General features: G+C 40.7%; 5 protein-coding genes across 7 annotated transcripts; 2 read left to right on the top strand and 3 right to left on the bottom strand.

The window, feature by feature from the left end:
• Positions 1–2: 2 nt before the first annotated feature.
• Positions 3–4,542, bottom strand: lrrc14b (leucine rich repeat containing 14B). The gene is made up of 3 exons (XM_077548864.1): positions 3,733–4,542; positions 2,274–2,905; positions 3–1,162 (listed from the first exon to the last, which is right to left on the bottom strand). The coding sequence occupies exons 1-3, from the start codon at positions 4,006–4,008 to the stop codon at positions 496–498; spliced, it is 1,575 nt and encodes a 524-aa protein (XP_077404990.1). The 5' UTR covers positions 4,009–4,542; the 3' UTR covers positions 3–495.
• Positions 4,543–4,688: 146 nt separating this feature from the next.
• gatad1 (GATA zinc finger domain containing 1) lies at positions 4,689–7,202 on the bottom strand. The gene is made up of 5 exons (XM_077548866.1): positions 6,733–7,202; positions 6,148–6,270; positions 6,010–6,069; positions 5,755–5,938; positions 4,689–5,536 (listed from the first exon to the last, which is right to left on the bottom strand). Exons 1-5 carry the CDS (start codon positions 6,940–6,942, stop codon positions 5,358–5,360), a joined length of 756 nt encoding a protein of 251 aa, XP_077404992.1. The 5' UTR covers positions 6,943–7,202; the 3' UTR covers positions 4,689–5,357.
• Positions 7,203–7,890: 688 nt separating this feature from the next.
• chrac1 (chromatin accessibility complex subunit 1) lies at positions 7,891–9,359 on the top strand. The gene is made up of 3 exons (XM_077549044.1): positions 7,891–8,107; positions 8,546–8,672; positions 8,851–9,359. The coding sequence occupies exons 1-3, from the start codon at positions 7,955–7,957 to the stop codon at positions 8,952–8,954; spliced, it is 384 nt and encodes a 127-aa protein (XP_077405170.1). The 5' UTR covers positions 7,891–7,954; the 3' UTR covers positions 8,955–9,359.
• A 407-nt stretch (positions 9,360–9,766) lies between these two features.
• Positions 9,767–13,490, bottom strand: LOC144037509 (uncharacterized). Of its 3 annotated transcripts, XM_077549043.1 has the most exons (4): positions 13,347–13,490; positions 12,098–12,171; positions 11,165–11,676; positions 9,767–10,035 (listed from the first exon to the last, which is right to left on the bottom strand). In XM_077549043.1, exons 3-4 carry the CDS (start codon positions 11,665–11,667, stop codon positions 9,897–9,899), a joined length of 642 nt encoding a protein of 213 aa, XP_077405169.1. In that variant the 5' UTR covers positions 11,668–11,676; positions 12,098–12,171; positions 13,347–13,490; the 3' UTR covers positions 9,767–9,896. The 3 variants fall into 3 exon arrangements, with proteins under 3 accessions (XP_077405169.1, XP_077405168.1, XP_077405167.1); XM_077549042.1 differs by having other exon boundaries at positions 11,165–12,171; XM_077549041.1 differs by lacking the exon at positions 13,347–13,490 and having other exon boundaries at positions 12,098–12,194.
• A 10-nt stretch (positions 13,491–13,500) lies between these two features.
• Positions 13,501–19,192, top strand: pip4p2 (phosphatidylinositol-4,5-bisphosphate 4-phosphatase 2). The gene is made up of 7 exons (XM_077549040.1): positions 13,501–13,645; positions 14,755–14,903; positions 14,984–15,090; positions 16,057–16,180; positions 16,403–16,455; positions 16,744–16,834; positions 17,714–19,192. Exons 1-7 carry the CDS (start codon positions 13,540–13,542, stop codon positions 17,855–17,857), a joined length of 774 nt encoding a protein of 257 aa, XP_077405166.1. The 5' UTR covers positions 13,501–13,539; the 3' UTR covers positions 17,858–19,192.
• The last annotated feature ends 59 nt before the right edge of the window (positions 19,193–19,251 follow it).

The following is a 19,251-nucleotide window of genomic DNA, read 5'->3' as shown; positions in this document are numbered from 1 at the left end:
AGTTTATTCAAGTCTGCTTTTATTTACATGAAAATTATTACATTCATACAGAGGTCTGAATCTCTCAGGATTTGTTGGGAAATGTAAAGCATAATTAGGGCTGCTGAAAAGAAAAAAATTATAGGCGCTGGACGTAATATCATTAATCAGTCTTTTGTTGAATTTTAACAACTTTATCAAAGAAAAAGCACTGTTGATTTTGCAGTATTATTACTTTTTAAAGTGTTTTACTGACTTATTCCCACCCACACAAAATATCGTTTTGTTTTGTTAAAAAAAAAAAAAGTACATTTCTTGTTAAATTACGATTTAAAAAATATATATAAAATATCCTTTTGTTTTTACCCAGTTATTCTAAAAAATAATAATAATAAATGACAAGTGTGCTTATAGATGAATATGTAGACGGGATACTCCCAAGACATCAAAAGTGACGTTTCTGTATTCTACATAAACACAAACATGTACATTGCGTCCATGAAACGATCCGATTGGTTAATTGTTCTTTTGTGCCCGCCTGTCGTTGACTTCCGTGATGGTCTCTATGAAGTTCCCCATCACACTGTTAAAGGACTTCAACATGGACACCCCCAGCTCGTTGTTGGTCTCATGAATATCCGGATCGTAGGCGCCCAAGAGGGGGGTGCACACCTCCACGTCCCCTCTCCCGGCTCCCGCCAGGATCCCGAGTAGCTGCTCTCTGACCTCCCGAAAGAGCGCCCCGTCGTACCGCTGCAGAGCCGTGTCGTCCAGCGGGTACGCGGCATCCTCCGGGTAGCATTCGCGAGGAACGGGAAGCTCTACGTACCTCAACTTGGGGAACCCTGCCGCTAACGCGCTCACAAGCCTCTGCAGGTCCCGCGCGCTCAGAGGGTTGCCCAGTAGTTTGAGCTCCTCCAGCGCCTGGCAGCGGGACACTGCGTCCGCCAGGGCGGCCCCATCCTCCACGCCGCACTCCTCCAGGGCCAGGCTGGCCAGCGTGGCCGAGCAGCGGCCCAGCAGCTTGATGAAGGCGGCGGCGAAGTCGTCCAGCACGGGGTGGGCGCTCAGGTCAAGACGCAGCAGGTACTCGCTGTGCAGGCTGTTGGCCAGGTAGGTCATATCCACGCGGCTCAGGCAGCAGTTAGCCAGCTCCAAGCTTTCAAGCGGGGTCTGAAGGGGGCTGGCTCAACACAGAAAATGACCATTTATTTACAAATGTTTAAAAACATCCATCCTTTTTCTGAATCGCTTATTCCTCACAAGGGTCGTGGGGGGGAGCTGGAGCCTATCCCAGCTGGCTTTGGGCAGTAGGCGGGGTATACACTGAACTGTTTGCCAGCAGGGCACACAGAGACAAACAACCATTCACACTCACAATCGCACCTAGGGACAATTTAGAGTGTTTAATTAACCTGCCATGCATATGTCTTGTCCTGTCATGTCCTGAATGTGGGAGGAAACCCACACAAGCACGGGGAGAACATGCAAACTCCACCCAGGAAGGCCGAGGCCCAGACTCGATCTCACGTCCTCTGCACTGGGAGGCGGACGTGCGAACCAGTCATCCACCCTTTTGTTTAAAAACAGTTGAAATATATTTTAAAAATGTAATTTAAAGATAATATTTTTTGTTGTTCTTAGGGGAAAAAATGTTGAAAATTTTTTGAAACTTGACTTTTTTAAAGTACTTCTCAAAACAAATATAACAAGCAAAATCCAAATTTATTCTTAGAAGAATCCCAATTTTTTTTTTTACAAGAAAGTAAGAATTTTCTTCAAAAGATGGACTTTGTGTATGTCGTTGCTCTCTCAAAAATGTTAGTTTTATTGATTTTTTTTTCTCCCTTTGGTCTCGGCAAAAAATACTTAAAAATATATTAAATATAAGCATAAAAATATGCTTTGTCACCTAAAAGTAGATTTTGTGAATGATAAAATCTTATTTTCATTATTAATATTACAAATTATTTTTATTTACTTGATTTAGTTTATACAGATTTATACATGCAAGATTGTATTTTTTTTTAATATCCCCCCCATAAAAGTATTCTTCACTATACCACAGTTTTACAATATAATAGATTTTTCTCCCCCAAAATTTTCTAAATTTTTTTAAACCTCTTTTTTTCATTGTAAAAAGTTAGAAATTTCTTCAAAATATAATTTTTTATTATTGATTTTTTTCCCAGTAGCACCCCTTTCTCGCAAAAAAAGAATTCTTTAATAAAGAAAATATATAGATTTTTTTTTTCAACTTCTGAAATGAATTTGCCGTTGTTTAAGACTCTCACCTGAGCAGCTTCCTCAGGTGCCCTGTGAGCGTGGAGAATCCCACGGAGAGCTCGGTCAGACTGGTGAGTTTGGCCATCAGGTTCCCGAGGACGGCCATCAACTGCTGGTCATCCGCTCCCAACCTCCGGACGTCTAGCGCCCCGGTCGGCAACGTGAGGGATCGCAGCCTCGGGAAGTCCACCATGGAGAGCATCACCTCCAGGTGAGCGGCTTCCAACGGGACGTTGTGCACCACCTCCAGCTTCGTCATGCCCTCGGGCCGGGCCAGTCGCAGGACGTAGAAGAGCTGCTTGAGGGCGAGTGAATCAGCCCGGAAGGTCACGAAACGCAGCTTGAGGGGCGAGTGGCACGCCAGTATCAGGGCCTGCGTCACCAGCTCGTAGTTGCGGCCCGTGACGAAGCCGTTGAGACGCACGTCAACGGCGGCGTGGAACGCAGAGGGGGGCACGTCATCGCCGGCCTGCATGGCCGCCACTGTCTCGTAGCACAGCTGGCTCAGCAGCCCGGTGCGAGCCCAGCGGCCCAGGGTGGTCCCGCACGGGCACGCCTGCCTCTCCACATCCCTCAAGGAGGTCAGGTCCACCACATGCAGGATTTTGGCATATGTGCTTGGCGGGGACAGCACGTAGTCCTTTAGGGAACGTGAACAGATCCAATTAGATTTTCTCATTACAACTTCAGTGCAGTGGTTTCATGAGATGAGTAGCCTAAAAGTGTTTTTTGGAAGTACGAACCATTACTTACTTGATTTGTTTTGAGTTGCGAGCGAAAATGTAAGTTACAAGTGAAGTTCACAGCAATAAATAAAAAGCCTAATTTTAAAATAAAATAAAGTCTAATTTTCTGTTTGATGCCACTCCAAGTCAAAGTTTACTGTCAAACCTAACATAAAATGACAATTTAGATTAAATTTGTATTTAAAACAATCACATAAAAGGCCACTGGCTTAATGCTAACATATAATAGGAAAAGCCATACATGAGCTAACAAAATTAGCCTCTATGTTACAGTGTTATAAAACTTTGACCAACAGATGTTTAGCTTGACGCTACACATAATAAGTAATGTCATAGACTGGTTATTGAAACTAACGTCAATGTTGTGGTAGTTTGTATTGAAAACAACCACAAAACTACCTTATACAAAAGGCCACTAGCTTAATGCTAACATATACAGATTAAAAGCCTTACACACGATAACAAAAGAAGCATTGATGATGTGGTGTTATAACCCTTGAAGCAACACGTTTAGCTTAATGCTAACACATAATGGTAATGCTATAGATGGGCTACTGAAACTAGCATGATTTTTAATTGAAGTCATTAAGAATTTTCTTTCACTGTTGATGTACCTATTGGGGAGTTTTAATTACAATGTCAAACTTTTTGTATAAGGATTATACAAAATAACAATTTTAAAAGATTTATAATGACGTGAATTGTAGTAAAGAAGCTGTACCTTCAGTCCGGTGCACAGTGCGGTCAGACACGGCCGGCACGTGCGTGAGGTCAAGTCATCGGGGCAGTCGACCGTCTGGCCCAGGAGTTTTCCCAGGTGGAGTTCGGGCAGCGGCCACGTGCGCACCAACGCTCGCAGCAACTCTGGTTGCTCGTGCAGGTAGCATGCCTTGAAGAGGTGCGGGTACGCGTGAAAAGACACGCAAGCCAGATTCTGCTCGGCGCTCGGGCCACTTCGGACGAAGGTCTCGGATGAGAGAAAGCGCAGCGACTTCATGCCGTCCGACTGACAATAATAATAAGTGCGTATGTGCTGCCGTCTGCCCGCTTGTTTTGGTTTGGTGCCGGGCTGTTGTAATGAGGAGCGAGGTCTTGTGGTAGGTGAGAAGGGGACGGGTTATTAATAGGAACAGCTGTCTTTCGTCCTTTGCCGGTCACAGGGTCTATTAGTAGTGACCCACTTTTTTCCACAGGCCATTGCTGATTTTTGGCGGAATTTTATGATAACCTGAGACTGGCTGATAATTAAACATTTTTAAGATAAAACGTCGGAAATGTACACTAGTCAAGTAGTATTTTTTTGGGGTGGGGGTGGGGGGGCATAATGTACAGCGAGTGCCCCAATTTACAAGTTTGCATTTTCAGTAAAACTAAAGTTACAATAACAAATTGTATTATTTATTTATTTATTTTTAAATCAAGTTGTATTTTCCCCAAGAAGAAAAGTCGTTGTGACAATGTAGTGTTTTCGGGGCAAAAAAAAATATTCATAAAGCAGTTCAGATTTTTTTTTTTTAGATTGGAATTATAAAATTGTAATTATCTTGTATCTTGAACAGTAAGTATAATAGCAATAAAGGTTTTTACTTTTATTCTCTTGGTGTATTTTTTTTCTTGAAATACAAACATTTTCTTATTAGTATGACTTTTTTTTTACCAAGTAAAAAAACAACTAAATAGAGAAAAAAATATTTTATTCTCACATGATGACTTTTTATTAAAAATCAAACATTTTTTTTCTTAAATAACAAAGAAAAAACTTTATTCCTCACTAGTTACTAATTTACCCCACATTACCGTTTTTTTGTTTTTATTCTTTCCGGTATGGCATTAATAGTCCTTTGTAAAGATGAAAGAAAAGGAAAAAAATGCCTGTGGAAGCGATGAGGTGGAAAAGTTAGTCATAGGATGACACATTTTCTCCCCACTCACTTAACTTTCTTTAGAAAAAAACTGAAAGTCCAGACATGAAAAATGGCTTAGCAGACACATTTTTGATGATGTTAAAGGAAACCAGCAATGTCTGCTTTGTGACAGAAAAAAAAAACTTTTTTTTTTTGCAAATTGGTGTACCCAATCTGTCTTTTTCCTTTTTGTTTTTTTTACATAACTAACTCGTGACTGTGATATTGGCCCATGCAATATGCACATCGCAAAGACATGCAATAAGTTTCATATGGAATTTTATGCTTTTATCTGAATTTGACCGGTCAGATTATAACAATCAACTAAGGATAAATTGAGCTTGCTTATTTTGCCGCATTATTATCATTATTAATTTATTTCATAAGCTAATAAAAATGTCATTTCTTTAGGTGCATGTTTTTCCAATATCGTGCAGCCCCACTACACGCACTCTTTGACGGCGAGGGCGGGCGTGGGTCCGATGTGCGTCCAGATGTAACCTTTCTGCGGACGCACGGGCATGGTGGGGAATGGCGCGCTCCGCGACTTGAAGTACTCGGACGGCGCGTGGCAAACAAAGTCCAGGTACTCCATCTTCCTAGGCAAGTCCTCCTCCGGACCTTAAAGCAAAAACCAAAACAAAAAGGATTCACATTCAGGTTCAGAAAATGGTGGGGTATGACTAGAAAGTCACAAAGCCAGAGGAGTGATGCGAGTCAGCATGCCACCATTTTAAGTGCCTTCAATTAACTCCAAGAACAGCTGTTCTAGTAGGCTATCTTGGACTCATTTATATCCCAAAACATGGCATTAGAACAGGGGAGTGTAGCTAGTTTACCCAAAATGTAGGTGCCGGCGTCAAAGTGGTCTTTGGGGCTGGCCTGCGTGGGAATGAGCCAGGTGAGCGCGGCGCTCTTCTCGCAGTACTGGTCTTGAACGAAGCCTCGGATCTGAGCGTAGTACGCCTTCCCATCCTCCTCGTCCGTCACCTTGATCACGTCGCCGATCTGGTAGTACACGCCCTGCCGTGATGCCGCATCGCTTAGAAAAGTCCAACGCAAAGATTGGGGGATGTGGGAGACAGTCCGAGTACCTTATAAAACACGGACTCGGACGTGATGATTGTGGCGACGGATTCGGGCGCTCTGATTGGCTGAGGAGCAGAGACATGGGTTTGTGGGGATTGGGGAAATAGTACGCATTTAAAGCAACAGATGCACGTCTTACTTACATTCTTGAGTTTAAAAATGTGTCTCCTGCCCTTGCCTTTGGTGGACACTTTCTTCTCGGAGGCGGGGGCTTTGTACTTGGTGCTCCTCAGACGTGCCGACCGCCTGTGGATCTCCTGCTTCGACTGAACAGCACCAAAAAGAAAGAAACAAACAAACACATCAATCAGCTTTAATACAGACATTACGCTTAAGCAGTTTTGCTGCCACATTGTCCTTCCTAACCTTCTTCCTTCCCTCAAACATATTCTGCCTTCCTTTATTTCTTCTTTTCGTCCACCTCAGACCGGCTTTTCTTGTTTACTTTAACTTGAGACCCGCTTTCTTACTCTGTCCATTTTGACCTCCCACCTTTCTTTCACCAATACCCACTTTACTTCCTGAGTATCCTGACCTTCTTTCTTCCCTCCATTCAGGTTTCCTTCACTACCACCTTCCTTCCATCTTAGACCCTAATATTTGTATTTTATTTCCACTTTCTTTGCTCCTGACTTAAAATTATTTGCAATTATTCCCAGTACCACACGTGTTATATATGAAGATAATCCACCAATATAGTGCAATTTGTCCCTCTTTGTTTTGTTTACCTGCTTGCCTCCACCATTGCTGGGCTGAGTGCTGGACGACGCGGAAGCTCCCGACGGGGCACCACCGCCGCCGCCGCTGCCGCCACCGGGACCGGTGCTGCTCTTCACCGAGCAATTATTGCACAAAACATCTCCCTGGTTCCCTTTCTTCCACATGGACGACGAGTTGGTCTTGCAGACGGCGCAGCATGGCTTCAGGCCCAGCGGCATCCTTCAGATAATGAATAAAATAAAAAAAATAGACTGCTAGCTGATTTTCATCCCTAAACGCGATGATGAGACGCCATACGACGGCACTGATGAGTGTGGGATTGCTCCCTCAAATGTAGCCGATAAACTAAGATGTTTGTATGTAGAATAAGACTATTCGTTACAGTAAAATCGTCTTCAATAATGTTTATTTATGGTATGGTGTGTGCAAAAAAAAAAAGCACGTTCTTCTTCGTTGCTGGCGATTCGCTTTCTTCTTCTACGTTTCATTTGTGATGGCTTTGCTGCCACCTGTCGATTTGGATGATTGAAATGCGAGTCTAGTACATCAGTGGTCCCCAACCTTTTCTGTACCACGGACCGGTTTAATGTCTGACAATATTTTCACGGCCCAATCTAAAGGTTTAGCTGATAAAGACAAAATAAAATGACAAGAAAAAACTGTGGTATTTTCTCTATAATAATAATGAACGTAAATCTACTGTGTAATCATGTGCAACTTTATTAACGGTGTCCGTAACGTCGCACCAACAACAGAGTTGTCAAGTGAGACGGATGTAACAGACAGAATCCGGACACTTTTCAAAATAAAACATGATTTTCGGAAAAAATTAAAAATAATGCATTTTTTTTTCTTTTGGTACCAAATGACCCACGGCCCGGTACCAAATGACCCACGGCCCGGTGGTTGGGGACCACTGTAGTACATAATTGTATTTTCTACTACTGTACAGAATTATGCGATCATAATAGGTTTATTACATTCATAGCTAAATATTGGATATAACTGTACTTTTTGTTTTTGCAGAAGTATGTCTTCGCGCCTGTCCCCTTTAAGAAACCAGAATGTACAGTACTCATTTTTTAAATAGGAGGTTGACCGGAAGTGTTCTCTCCGACAGGGGGCGCAGAGAGAACGTAACGAACGCTTACGAGCGGCGAAGAAGAGAGTCACCATTCAAAACAATACATTACTTCGGTGGAAGTTGCATTCTTTCGCCCCCGTGCAAATATGTCTCATAATAGCCCTGTCAAAGACGACCAAGCGCAGGGTAGCAAAAAGGGCCTTTGCCTCCCCATTTCCCGAGTGCGCTTGATCATGAAGAGCTCCCCGGACGTGTCCAGTATCAACCAGGAAGCCCTTTTCCTCACCACCAAGGCAACGGTAAATAAATGCTAGCATGTTAGCTTCTAGGTTAGCTAAAGTGGCCTGTCTGCTTCGTGATCTTCATAAGTATTTCCTCACTTTTACTTGAAGCAAGGCCACGTCTTTGACATTAAATCTCATGGCACGCCGCCGCACAGTGAAATAATGAGAATGTCGTCTCTGAAATCTGGTTGAACAGTAAATAAATGGCAATAGGTGATTAGATTACACGTTTATTGTAACTTGAATCTTCTGCCTTCTAGTTGAAGAGCAATTCATTTTTGTATTGGTGTAACTCGTTGGCGTAAATAGATGAGGAAAGTAGTTATAGTAAACATAAAGTTTTTGAGTAATTAAGTACAATTTCCCCTGGCACACCTGATGATCTGACAGACAGTGGTTGGAAATCGCTGTTGTAAAGTACAGTACTTTTTTTTTCTTGTGTTTTTCTTAAAGGAGATGTTTGTTCAGTACTTGGCGCTGTCGTCATTCAACAATGGCCAAGGAAGGGAAAGTAAGAGTTTGTCGTACAGTGACCTGGCGAACGCTGCCGAGGAGATGGAAACGTTCCAGTTTCTAACAGGTGACACCCACAATCAACTCACATGAAGCTTCTCGAAAGACTTGAGATTGTTCATCTGACATGAATACTACTGAGTTGTAACTACTTTTGCCTGAAATATGTATATTGGTTGAATCAATGTTATCAATTAGTGAACGCCACCTTGACAATCATCATGCTGTTGTTTTTCTCTGCACAGATATCCTCCCAAAGAAGATCCTGGCACGCGACTACTTCAAGTCTTTGGAACAGATGCGAGAAGAGGAGGAGGAGGAGGAAGAAGAAGAAGAAGCTGACTTGTAAAACTTAAATGGATATCATGTCTGGGACTGATGTGATCGCTGAACTTTTGACCAAAAAAAAAAGACTGATAGGTGTCACGTTGACTTGAGACCACTTGGTGATCATGCCTTGAAATCTGTAAAGGGCAATGCTGTAGCATGTTCCACAAGTCCGGAGAATCCAATAGCAAGCATAGCTGTGACTCATTCTTGCCTTTAAAACTGTAGTGAATGCTGCATTGTTGTTAACAGAAACATACCAGGTTTGTGTCATTTTGTTTTTAAAAAGTCGTGTCATGCTAGAGCTGAAATACTTGAAATTTGTTGTTTGGTGTATTTCTCCACATGTTGCAAGTATACAAAATGTATGTGTACATTGTTGCTGATTAAATCAGAATCATTTCATTAAAATGGTTTTAGATCAGCATGTGAGAGCCTCAATCATGCGTTGATATCCTTTTTACCAGACTCTTAATCACGCATAAGACGGTTGACCAAGATCTGAACATGCGGAGTCAATTTAATAGGCTTTTTTTTTTTTTAATGGTGAGGCATCAATCTTTGCCGGCATGCAGTGACGAAAACAAAAACAGGATGCAGTTTTGTGTTGCCTGTGAATTTGGTAACAATTGGAACGAATCTAAAGGACAAGTTCATTTTTAAACAGCGCCTTGAACTGAGCCTAAAATGGCTGCTTCAAAGCATAATGGCTGAACTTTCCAACAATTCTGGAATGATGTCAGATATTTTATTGCTAAATATCACATCTCCATATCAGCCTTCATCCTTGTATAATGCACAATGAAATACACCTTTCCAAATTCGCAATCACCCTTTTACATATTGTTATGAGCACAGCTGATGTTTAATAAACTATTCGGTTACAGATGACTGGAAGGTCTAAAAAAAGAAAAAGAAAAAAGTGCGACGTTTTTCCCTGCCGATCAACCTCTTGTCCTGGTGGTCACTGGTGGATGAGCTTGTGGAGTCTGAGCTGCATGTGGATGAGATTCTCCTCCAGGATGGACAAGCTCCGTTCCAGGGAGGACGCCAGGTGCTCGCGGGCGGATGACTCCCTCGCGTGGGCCAGATGTTCCGTCACACTTTACACGGCGTGGACCATAAATCACAGGTAACACAAAATGGGGGGTTAGAATAGCAGGAGCAGACTAAACCCCTTCAAACCTGCATTTCTTCTGATGGGCAAATTTATTATTATTTTTAAAAAAAAATTACGGATTTCGTACATAAAAACTACCGGTACATGGAAAATTGTTTTTGGGGATTATCTCATGTTTTTATTAGTTATAGTGGATGCCACGATAGTATGGCTGTAATGTGCTGTAAATTTACCAAGCATATATGAAACATTTTTCACATGAACATCATGCAAATCAACTTGCGATTGTGATTGGTTAGCTAGCATCCAATCATGAACCAGAAGTTATTTTTATTTCTTTACACCGTGGGAAACAAACTAACCTAACATGGACGAATGGACGCTGGAATTAATTATGTTCTTGCAGTATTACTCACCATTTCCTTTTTTTTTAACCTCTATTTAACCAGGTTGATCCCATTAAGATTAAAAACTTCTTTTTCAAGAATTTTGTTGAATGTTGAACAATGGCGCTCCGTACATTTTTATCTGGTAAAATGTTCGTGTTTTTTTTTTTCTTTCCTAAAGCGAGACCGAAGACGACATTTTTATCTGGTGATTGGTCAAATCAAGCGTGTGACCGCATCGTCCAATCAGCTCGAAGTATTGTACAGCCTGTCCCGCCTTTCCCGAGCAAATCGCCGTGGAGTAATGCCAGATTGATATTTTGGAGAACTCGCATAATCAATCTAGCTATTGCCAGCTAACTTGCATCAGGGTTTATTGTAGAGGCCTACAACATGACTCTTAGCACAGTGGTGGGCAAACTCTGTCTTCCAACACAAGCTGATTCAAATCAACAGGATACTCATCAGGTTTATGCAGAGCTTGCTGCTGAGCTGATCATATATCAGATGTGTTGGCAAAGGGAAACATCCAAAACCTGCAGGACTCCGGCCCACGAGGACCTAGTTTGCCTACCCCTGCTCTAGCATCATAGAAATTGATAGTATAGAAAAGGTATGGGCAGGCACATTTTTGTTGTTGAAATTCCAGTGAGTGGGACTTGAAAGCCTCACAGAGCATGACTATATAGAATCATAACAAAAAAAAGTGTGAAAGTGTCAACTCACCTGCTGAGGAGTCCCCTGTCCTTGCCGTCTTTCCTCTTCTCCTCCAGAGATATGAAGACCTTCTCCATGGTGTCCAGGGACTCGGCCACACTGCGGTGGTCCGAGAGCACCGCCTGCACCTCGTCGCTGGCCTGTCGCTGGTAGGAGAGCCCCCCATCCTCCACGCCACAGGAGGAGGTCACGGCCTCCAGGGCGGCTCGGTTCTGCAGGGCCAGCAACCGGGACCGGGCCAGCTCCTCGGGACCGACTACATCCTGCCAACAGATTTCCGGCGCGGGCGACGGTAACCAGAAGCGCTGCGTGCAGTTCATCGACCCTGGGGGGGTCTCTGCTGCTGCTTTTGTGGTTTTAGGGGGACTGTCGGCAAGAAAGTGGTACACGGGGGAGAAACCGGACCCCCACTTGTCATCGGTCCAGTCGTCCTCGTCTACAGAGACGTCTTCACGGGGATCGCATGCGCACAAGCCCAGCAAGAGCCAGATCCAACTTAACCCACGCAACATCTCCAAAGTCTGAAACACACACACTGTGATCATTAAAAAAAAATTGTTATAGATAATGACTTCTTTTTAAAACATTTTGATATAGTTTTGAACTGATTTATACACACTGTAGACACACATAATGAATTAAAAACAATAGAAATGCATTTTAAAGAGGCTTTTTATGCATTACGTACACAAAACTACACAACCTCACAGGTAGTGTCATAAAAGCCCACCCAGAACACATTTCACAGGTCACATTTTTTTGGGGTATTATTACATACGTGGATAAAAGTATGAACTCTAAAATGCTTCCCCAGCCCTCATGGAGCAAACCGGCAGGACTGGAAAAAGTGAGAAACAGCCTGTCTTGTATATTCAATGCTGGCACATCATCACAAAAAAGAATTGGCTTTATTGAAACAAAATGGCTTTTCTTGCAGTTTACCTTCCAGAGAACGCTGGAGCTAGTGAACGACGCCCTGCGAGAGAGTCCTGCCGCGCTAAGTCCGCTCCGGCTGCCTGAAGTCATCGGAAAGAATGAGTGCTGGTCTACAACGTGCGCTCACCCTTTACTGGCCGTCACCAGCAACACCCCGAAAAGTTCAACTAATCAACAGCAGACTCCACGCACAAACTCAAGTAAATCTGGGATGTCTCCTGAATGTAAACTGAGACAAAGACAGATTTTGCTCATGGAAGTTATTTTTACAAGCTCCTCATTAACACCAGACGTTTGTCCAACACTATTCTACAGTAAAACTTTCTCAATCAACATAGAAGCAGTTTTTTTTTGTTTTTGTATGTGTGTGTGCTGAATAACAACACCTGTGTTTATGAAACCACAAGCCAGAACCTTGACATAAGCACCTTGGAATGGCAAGTGAGTGAAACACATTTTGGCAGTCTTTCAAATCAGTGCAGGAATGCACAGAATGAACACTTCATTACAAATGACCAGCAGTGTGCCTTTGTTAGGAACATTATATTGGTAAACATTATATTGGTAAATAAAATCACCAAAATATAGAAACTCATCTTAGTGTGGGATACAATACACTTTATAAATATAATATAGTAATAGTGTGCATAAAACAAAAAAATATATATACAGTGGAGTGGAAATTTCGTGTAATGTGCATTACTAACAATTACAGAAAAGTAAAAAGAAAATTTCTTTGGAGATTTAAATGAGCATAATCTGTAAAAACAACAACAAGAACAGCAGCAGATTAAACATGAGTTTTTTTCTTCAGGAATAAGAACTTAAATCAATAAATAATAATAATCAAATTTTCATTTTATTTTTCCTAATCAATAAATTGATTTAAAATTCTTACAACTCAATTTATGTGTAGGGCCTGGACATGTAGGCTATATAATCCAAAATTGGAAAATAAACCAACAATTACATACATTTAAACAAAAATATAACTAAGATGTAAAAAAAAAATTAAATAAAAAAAAGTTCTTAGACATGTGTGTTGTAATACTGTACAGTACTTGCAAGTGCAACATAGTGAAAAATAATGTAAAATCTGTTTAATAAAATATTCAAAGAACAAAATGGAGAGAAAGAACCTTTGAAAGTTTTGTAATAAAAAAAAACTTCACATTTAAATGCAATATTATGAAAAGAATTACAATTAGTTGTGTTTTAGTGCCACCTATCCATAGCGTGCTGTAACTGCGCCCACCGTTTGTTTGCGTTTCTGCGCATGCGCCTCACATCCGCCCGTCCCCCTGTCAGGCAGCAAGTCCGTGTCGTGACGTCACTCCGTCCCCGCCGCTGCTTCTGGCTGTTGTCGGTAGGACCTCCGGAGAAAACCGCCGAGCCACCGAACAAGCCGCCGCCGGGAACGGGCTCGCCTTTCCGGCCTTGCACCGACGATGGCCTCCGACGGCACGGACGAGCGCTCCCCGCTGCTGTCCACTCCCAACTCGGGGAACGTCACCCCTAACGCGCCGCCCTACCTGCACGATCCCAGCCCCCAAGGTAAATCGAGAGGCTAGCTCGCAGCAAGTAGCCCGTGGGTGGGGGGAGAGGTTGCGTGGTCGCGGGTGGGGGTCTGTGAGAAGTGGAGCAGTGGGTTACGGACCGGACCCGAGGCCTGCCACAAGAAATGCTACATCACCACTCAGGCTAGGCCTGACAACATGATGTGTTTTCTGGGTTAATAAGACTATAAAGTCCGCTTGGTGTCGTCATCGGAATCACTCGGTCGTCATGGAAATGGAGTCGAAAATAATTCACTAGAATAACTCAAAGCGTTTCATCTTTTTCTTTTGATTGGATGTACAGTCGTCCCTCGACATATCGCTGTTCACTTTTCGCGGTCTCACCGCGGATCTTTAAATTATACACATCGTTAGCATAATAAAATAGTCATCGTTCGAATACAGCCGTGAGCTACACAGACATGTAGACAAATGAGAATTTTTAGCTAGCACATTGGTAGTTATTTGTTGACATTGTAACCGTAAATGTAAATGCTATTAGGCTAGCTAATGATAATCTACTTTTACAATACAAATCTTTCACTATATATGGATTTAATGATATCAATGTAGTTAATATACAGTATTTGTTTTAATGATTTCTTATTGTAGTATTTATTTTTTGCCTGGAAAAACAATAACAAAAAAAATTTGAAGCACATATTACAATAAATACAAATTCCCCCAAATGACAGTCTGTGTGTTTGGAATCGTTGTTCAGTCAGTTGTCGAGGTTAGTGAAACCAATGGGAAGCCACTTTACTTAAGTACAAGTGTTGAATCCTGTCTTTTGAGTCTTGTCCTGCACCGACAATCAGTTAAAAGCACAAAATGTAATGCTAATTGCGTAAATGACCTATATGTCTTGTGTAAAAAAAAAAGAAAAAAAAAAGGGGGTCATTGTTACGCGGTCACATGGCGAGCCATCACAGGCGTCATGTGGTGGGCACGAATCAAGGCCCGTCTGGCACCATTTTTCCGTCAATTCTGACAAATTTTAATCTTAATGTAATATTTTTTATTTTTTTGGATTACAATTTTGAACAATCTGATGAATTGTTTTCTTAAAATATATATGGACTTAACGATTGTTCCCTTCCCCGAAAGCGGAGCTACCTCCGCCGTACACGGCAATCGCCAGCCCGGATGCGGGCGGCGTTCCCGTCATCAACTGCCGCGTGTGCCAGTCGCTCATCCACCTGGACGGCAAGCTGCACCAGCACGTGGTCAAGTGCACGCTCTGCAATGAGGCCACCGTACGTACGCCGCCGCCGCCGCCATGACGCGTTGGCCGGAGCCGTGGGTGTCAGTCGTGTCTCTTTTGTTGCGCTCGCAGCCCATCAAGAACCCGCCCTCGGGGAAAAAGTACGTCCGGTGCCCCTGCAACTGCCTGCTCATCTGCAAAGACACTTCCAGGAGGATAGGATGTCCGCGACCCAACTGGTATGCAAACAACAGTAATAGTCACTTACAGTAATTGATTAATCGAGCCAAAATTACAATTTTATTTCAGTCACAAAAATATCTTTAGAAAAAAGTAACCACATCAGATACTCTGATATTTCTATTTATAGGTATATGTCAAATTTTAGTTTTATTCTATTAACTACTGACAAGTACACACTTGAATTAAAATGAAAAACATTTAACATTTTAATAAAGGTTTATAGTGTTATTTTGTTTGTTTTCTTTATTTCAGAGCTGTATACAACATGGTAATTTATTTATGAATTAATATTTCTAAATAAAGGTATGTATTTATTTAGCCAATTTGCCATCTATAGTATGCAAAATTTATTGTAAAATTTAAATATAATAAATAATATATATATAATGCTTATTTTTTTATAATTTACATTTAATAATGTATAATAAAATATAATCAATATAAATGAATATAATGTAATATATATATATATATATATATATATATATATAGTGTGTGTGTGTGTGTTTATATATATATATATATATATATATATATATATATATATATACATTCATAAAATAATAATTTAAAGTTGGAAATACAATTTTTTGCAATCATTTCGTTTTTAATTTAGAAATTTTTTTTTAAATGCAAAAATATATTTGAATTCATTAATAATTTAAGCAAAATTCAAGCCATACTTCAAATCTATTTGATTTAATTTTAATTTTTTCTCCATTTAAAATCCAAGCTAATTTAGTCCAGTTACACTTAGACTTACATTACATTTAAAACATCAATTAAACGACTTTATTTAAGTATAAATTTGATAGTAAGTGTATCCCTAGTAAACTTTATTTTTTTATTAATTATAATAATTAAAATAATTTTAATAATTACTTTTTAATTGTATTTTTCCACTAAACATCATAGCGGTGACTTTGTCAATATGAAATATTGTATTTGCTGTCGGCCAACAGCAGACGCATCATCAACCTTAGCCCGGTGATGGTGATCCCCGAGGAGCAGCCAGCCCAGCCGGCCCTGCCCGTGCAGCCCGAGGGCATGCGGGTGGTCTGCGGACACTGCGGCAACACCTTCCTGGTAACTCCGCCGCGGCGCTACTTTGCACACTTTTCACACAACGAATAAATATTGCAAAACAAACAGTTAACATTATGCACGATGGACACTTTATGTGGTACACCTGAACAGTTTGCAGTCCAAGTGTCATCATCCTCTCTTCAACCCATCCCATCATAATAAATATATAAATTAATTTAAAAAATAAAAATAAATTCTGTGTGTGTGTGTGTGTTGTTTCAGTGGCTGGAGGTGCGCTTCAACACGTTAGCCAAGTGTCCCCACTGCAAAAAGATGTAAGTCCACAAACAAACACATTTTTTGACGATGAGCTCACAGCTAATACTTACGAAAAATCTGAGCGGGCGAGCAATCAGGTGATGCCGGAGCCCCCGCGGCCCCTCACCCCACCCCGTTCCCCTTCACCCTGCGGCTTGAGCGCCGTCACATGAGAAGCATGTGAGAGCTGAGAAGAAAGTCAAGCGTACCCTGAAGGCCGATCATGTGACCCAGCGAACGAGCTAGCGTAGCCACGTTGGACTCGCTTTGCATTTCAGTGACGGTTTTTCTCTTTTTCTTGGCAGCTCATCTGTTGGCAGTGCGCTCCCTAGGCGGCGCTGTTGCGCGTACATCACTGTCGGGATGATCTGCATCTTCATTGGCGTGGGATTAACTGTAAGTGCCAATATTAACATGTTTGGGTTTTTTGGGCCTAAAATTCTATTTGTAAAATTGTCATGTAATATGTTTGCTTTGATTATGTGATATTGAATTGATTTCCAATATTTTTGTCCTAATAATTTATATTTGGCTTTTTTTTCGGTGTAGTTTTGAGCCAAAAAATATTCACATTTTTGCGTATTATTCATGTAAATTATTTTCTGTAATAAAATATAATATGTGTTGTAGTAATAATTTAGAAAAAAAAATGTTTTTGTTGAATATTAGTCTACTTTTTTATTTTGAAAAAAATTATATTTTTTACTCATATCATCGATTTAATAAATTAAATATTTGATAATATATACATTTTATCATACATTTGGAGATTTTGTCATTTTTCCCTTTTTTTAAATTTGCTGTATTTTCCTCCTAATGTTTTAATTTTTTTTTTCCAGTTAAAAAAAAAATCTAAAGCATTTTAGTCTTATTTTTATATTTCTTTAATATTGCCTGTTCTAAAACAAGTGTAGTATTTTTCTTTTCTTTTTTTTTTGTAATTTTTCCAGTGTTTGCGTAGTTTTTTTGTCTCATAATCATGTATTTGTACTTAATGTTTTTTTCCTTCTATTTGTATTTTTTAATTTAATTTAAAAAAAATGTCCTTGTATTTATTTATTTATTTTTGTCAAGTTTTTATATCATTTTCAGGGTTTCCCCCAGAAAACTTGGGATGGATTGGGAACAAAATTTGGCCCACCAGGCCTGTAAATTACTGGGAGAAACCCTAATTTTCTTTTTTTTTTTGTATATATATATTTTCTTCTAACATTTATGCATTTTTTTGATGTGTGTTATTTGTCCCTGATATTTCTGTGTTGTTGTTGGGACCAGGTGGGCACTCGGGACTTTGCCCGCCGCTACAACGCCACGTACGTGTCGTGGGCGCTGGCCTACCTGGTGGGCGTCATTTGTCTGGTGCGGGCGTGCTACTGGGGCGCCATCAAGGTCAGCTACCCGGAAAACAGCTTCGCTTAGGAGGCCCTGACCCCCGACCCGTCTGACCTTGGCGCCTTTCTTTCTCCACTCCCTGAAACAACACACCAACCTTTTTTTTTTCCTATCCCTGTGAATGACCAAATGTAGACGAGCTGCAGAGAATCATATTTTGCTCGTTGCACTACAGGTTTTTATTTTTATTTTATTTTTTAAATGCGAATTTTAAGTCGTGTTGCTGCTAGTTAGTGACCAGCTGAAGGCAGCTGCGTGGCCATTTACTGTAACGCGGGGGTGTCCCATCGATTCAAAATGCACTGCCAGTCGGCCATTTTGATATAAACGTCAACTACTGAACCCAATTTTTTTATATTATTTCAAGAATATGTTGTTGTTCTAATGTAATATTGTGTTTGAAGAATACAATTTAACAGTTTAATTCATAAATTTTCATCCCTATCCACAGGGTCCCCACATTGTGCAACATCGCCCTCTAGTGGTATTAATGTCTCACTGCCAATGTTGTGACCAAACCCTGGAAAACAGGTTTGCGGATTTCTACGAGTTGATGGCATGATGGTTTAAACAAAATTTTTACTAAGATCGGGTTCATTATGTTGTCAACCTGTAATTCCGGTTTTCTTTTTTTTTTTATGTGAACGACTAGCCTACATTAAAAGATTGGATTTAAGAAAAAATTAGGCATCAGGTCCTCCAGTGTAAACAACTAGCGCTCACCCGATATGAATTTTGTGAAGCCGATTCCGATATTTGGTATAAAAAATGATGACAACCAATTACTTGGACGATTAATTTAAAAAAATGTATCATGACTAAAATAACTTTTGGTCACTGAAGACATTTGACTGTTTGACAAGACTGTATTTTTTGTCAGCCATTTTGTTTTGAAGAAAAATAATTTGGGACACCCCTGTTAATGCTAATGTAACCACTAAGCTGTACACGGACAGTATAGCGTGTCTGTATCAGCTTTGAAACTCCCACGTGTGCCAACATTTGCCCTGCAGTATTACTAGAGTGTCTCGCCAACTTTGATTATTGTTTTATTTTCATTAGTCTGCTTTTAAGGCAATACAGCAATAATTAAGTTACTTTCTTTTTTTTAACCTCCCACTGTCTGCATGTCAACCGGTTTACGTTGCATCCTTCACTGTTTTAAAAGAATGTAACCCTAAAGTAATCCTAGAGTAATCTTAAGTAGCGCTCAGCATCCCTTATCCAGGAAGTGGCGTTTTATTTTGAATGTTACATGGCGAGCAAAACAATGTGAAAGGATGACTCTTTGTACATATTGTGGAAGGCAAAGGTTGGTTCTTTTTCAAAGTGATTATTTATCAATAAAAAGACAAAAACTGACTTTTGTTGTCTTCTTATAGCCTACGAGTGTTTTTTTTATTATTAGTGTCATTTTTATC

The sequence above is a fragment of the Vanacampus margaritifer genome, chromosome 17 (genome assembly GCF_051991255.1).
Source record: "Vanacampus margaritifer isolate UIUO_Vmar chromosome 17, RoL_Vmar_1.0, whole genome shotgun sequence".
NCBI lineage: Eukaryota > Metazoa > Chordata > Actinopteri > Syngnathiformes > Syngnathidae > Vanacampus > Vanacampus margaritifer.
The sequence above is the reverse complement of the archived record's forward strand: the minus strand, read 5'-3'. Positions and strand labels throughout refer to the sequence as shown.

Bases quoted from the DNA above. Each gene is read 5' to 3' on its own strand.
- lrrc14b (XM_077548864.1), bottom strand. From the start codon at position 4,008: ATGAAGTCGCTGCGCTTTCTCTCATCCGAGACCTTCGTCCGAAGTGGC. The intron at 2,906-3,732 runs GTACAGCTTCTT...CGTTCCCTAAAG, and splicing joins CACTGTGCACCGGACTGAAG to GACTACGTGCTGTCCCCGCC. The intron at 1,163-2,273 runs GTGAGAGTCTTA...GTGTTGAGCCAG, and splicing joins CACCTGAGGAAGCTGCTCAG to CCCCCTTCAGACCCCGCTTG.
- gatad1 (XM_077548866.1), bottom strand. From the start codon at position 6,942: ATGCCGCTGGGCCTGAAGCCATGCTGCGCCGTCTGCAAGACCAACTCG. The intron at 6,070-6,147 runs GTAAGTAAGACG...TCTGCTCCTCAG, and splicing joins ACATTTTTAAACTCAAGAAT to CCAATCAGAGCGCCCGAATC. The intron at 5,939-6,009 runs GTACTCGGACTG...GCATCACGGCAG, and splicing joins CCGAGTCCGTGTTTTATAAG to GGCGTGTACTACCAGATCGG.
- chrac1 (XM_077549044.1), top strand. From the start codon at position 7,955: ATGTCTCATAATAGCCCTGTCAAAGACGACCAAGCGCAGGGTAGCAAA. The intron at 8,108-8,545 runs GTAAATAAATGC...TTTTTCTTAAAG, and splicing joins TCCTCACCACCAAGGCAACG to GAGATGTTTGTTCAGTACTT. The intron at 8,673-8,850 runs GTGACACCCACA...TTCTCTGCACAG, and splicing joins AACGTTCCAGTTTCTAACAG to ATATCCTCCCAAAGAAGATC.
- LOC144037509 (XM_077549041.1), bottom strand. From the start codon at position 12,181: ATGACTTCAGGCAGCCGGAGCGGACTTAGCGCGGCAGGACTCTCTCGC. The intron at 11,677-12,097 runs GTAAACTGCAAG...TGTGTGTTTCAG, and splicing joins GCTCCAGCGTTCTCTGGAAG to ACTTTGGAGATGTTGCGTGG. The intron at 10,036-11,164 runs GTGAGTTGACAC...CGCCGTGTAAAG, and splicing joins GACAGGGGACTCCTCAGCAG to TGTGACGGAACATCTGGCCC.
- pip4p2 (XM_077549040.1), top strand. From the start codon at position 13,540: ATGGCCTCCGACGGCACGGACGAGCGCTCCCCGCTGCTGTCCACTCCC. The intron at 16,181-16,402 runs GTAACTCCGCCG...GTGTTGTTTCAG, and splicing joins ACTGCGGCAACACCTTCCTG to TGGCTGGAGGTGCGCTTCAA. The intron at 16,835-17,713 runs GTAAGTGCCAAT...TGTTGGGACCAG, and splicing joins TCATTGGCGTGGGATTAACT to GTGGGCACTCGGGACTTTGC.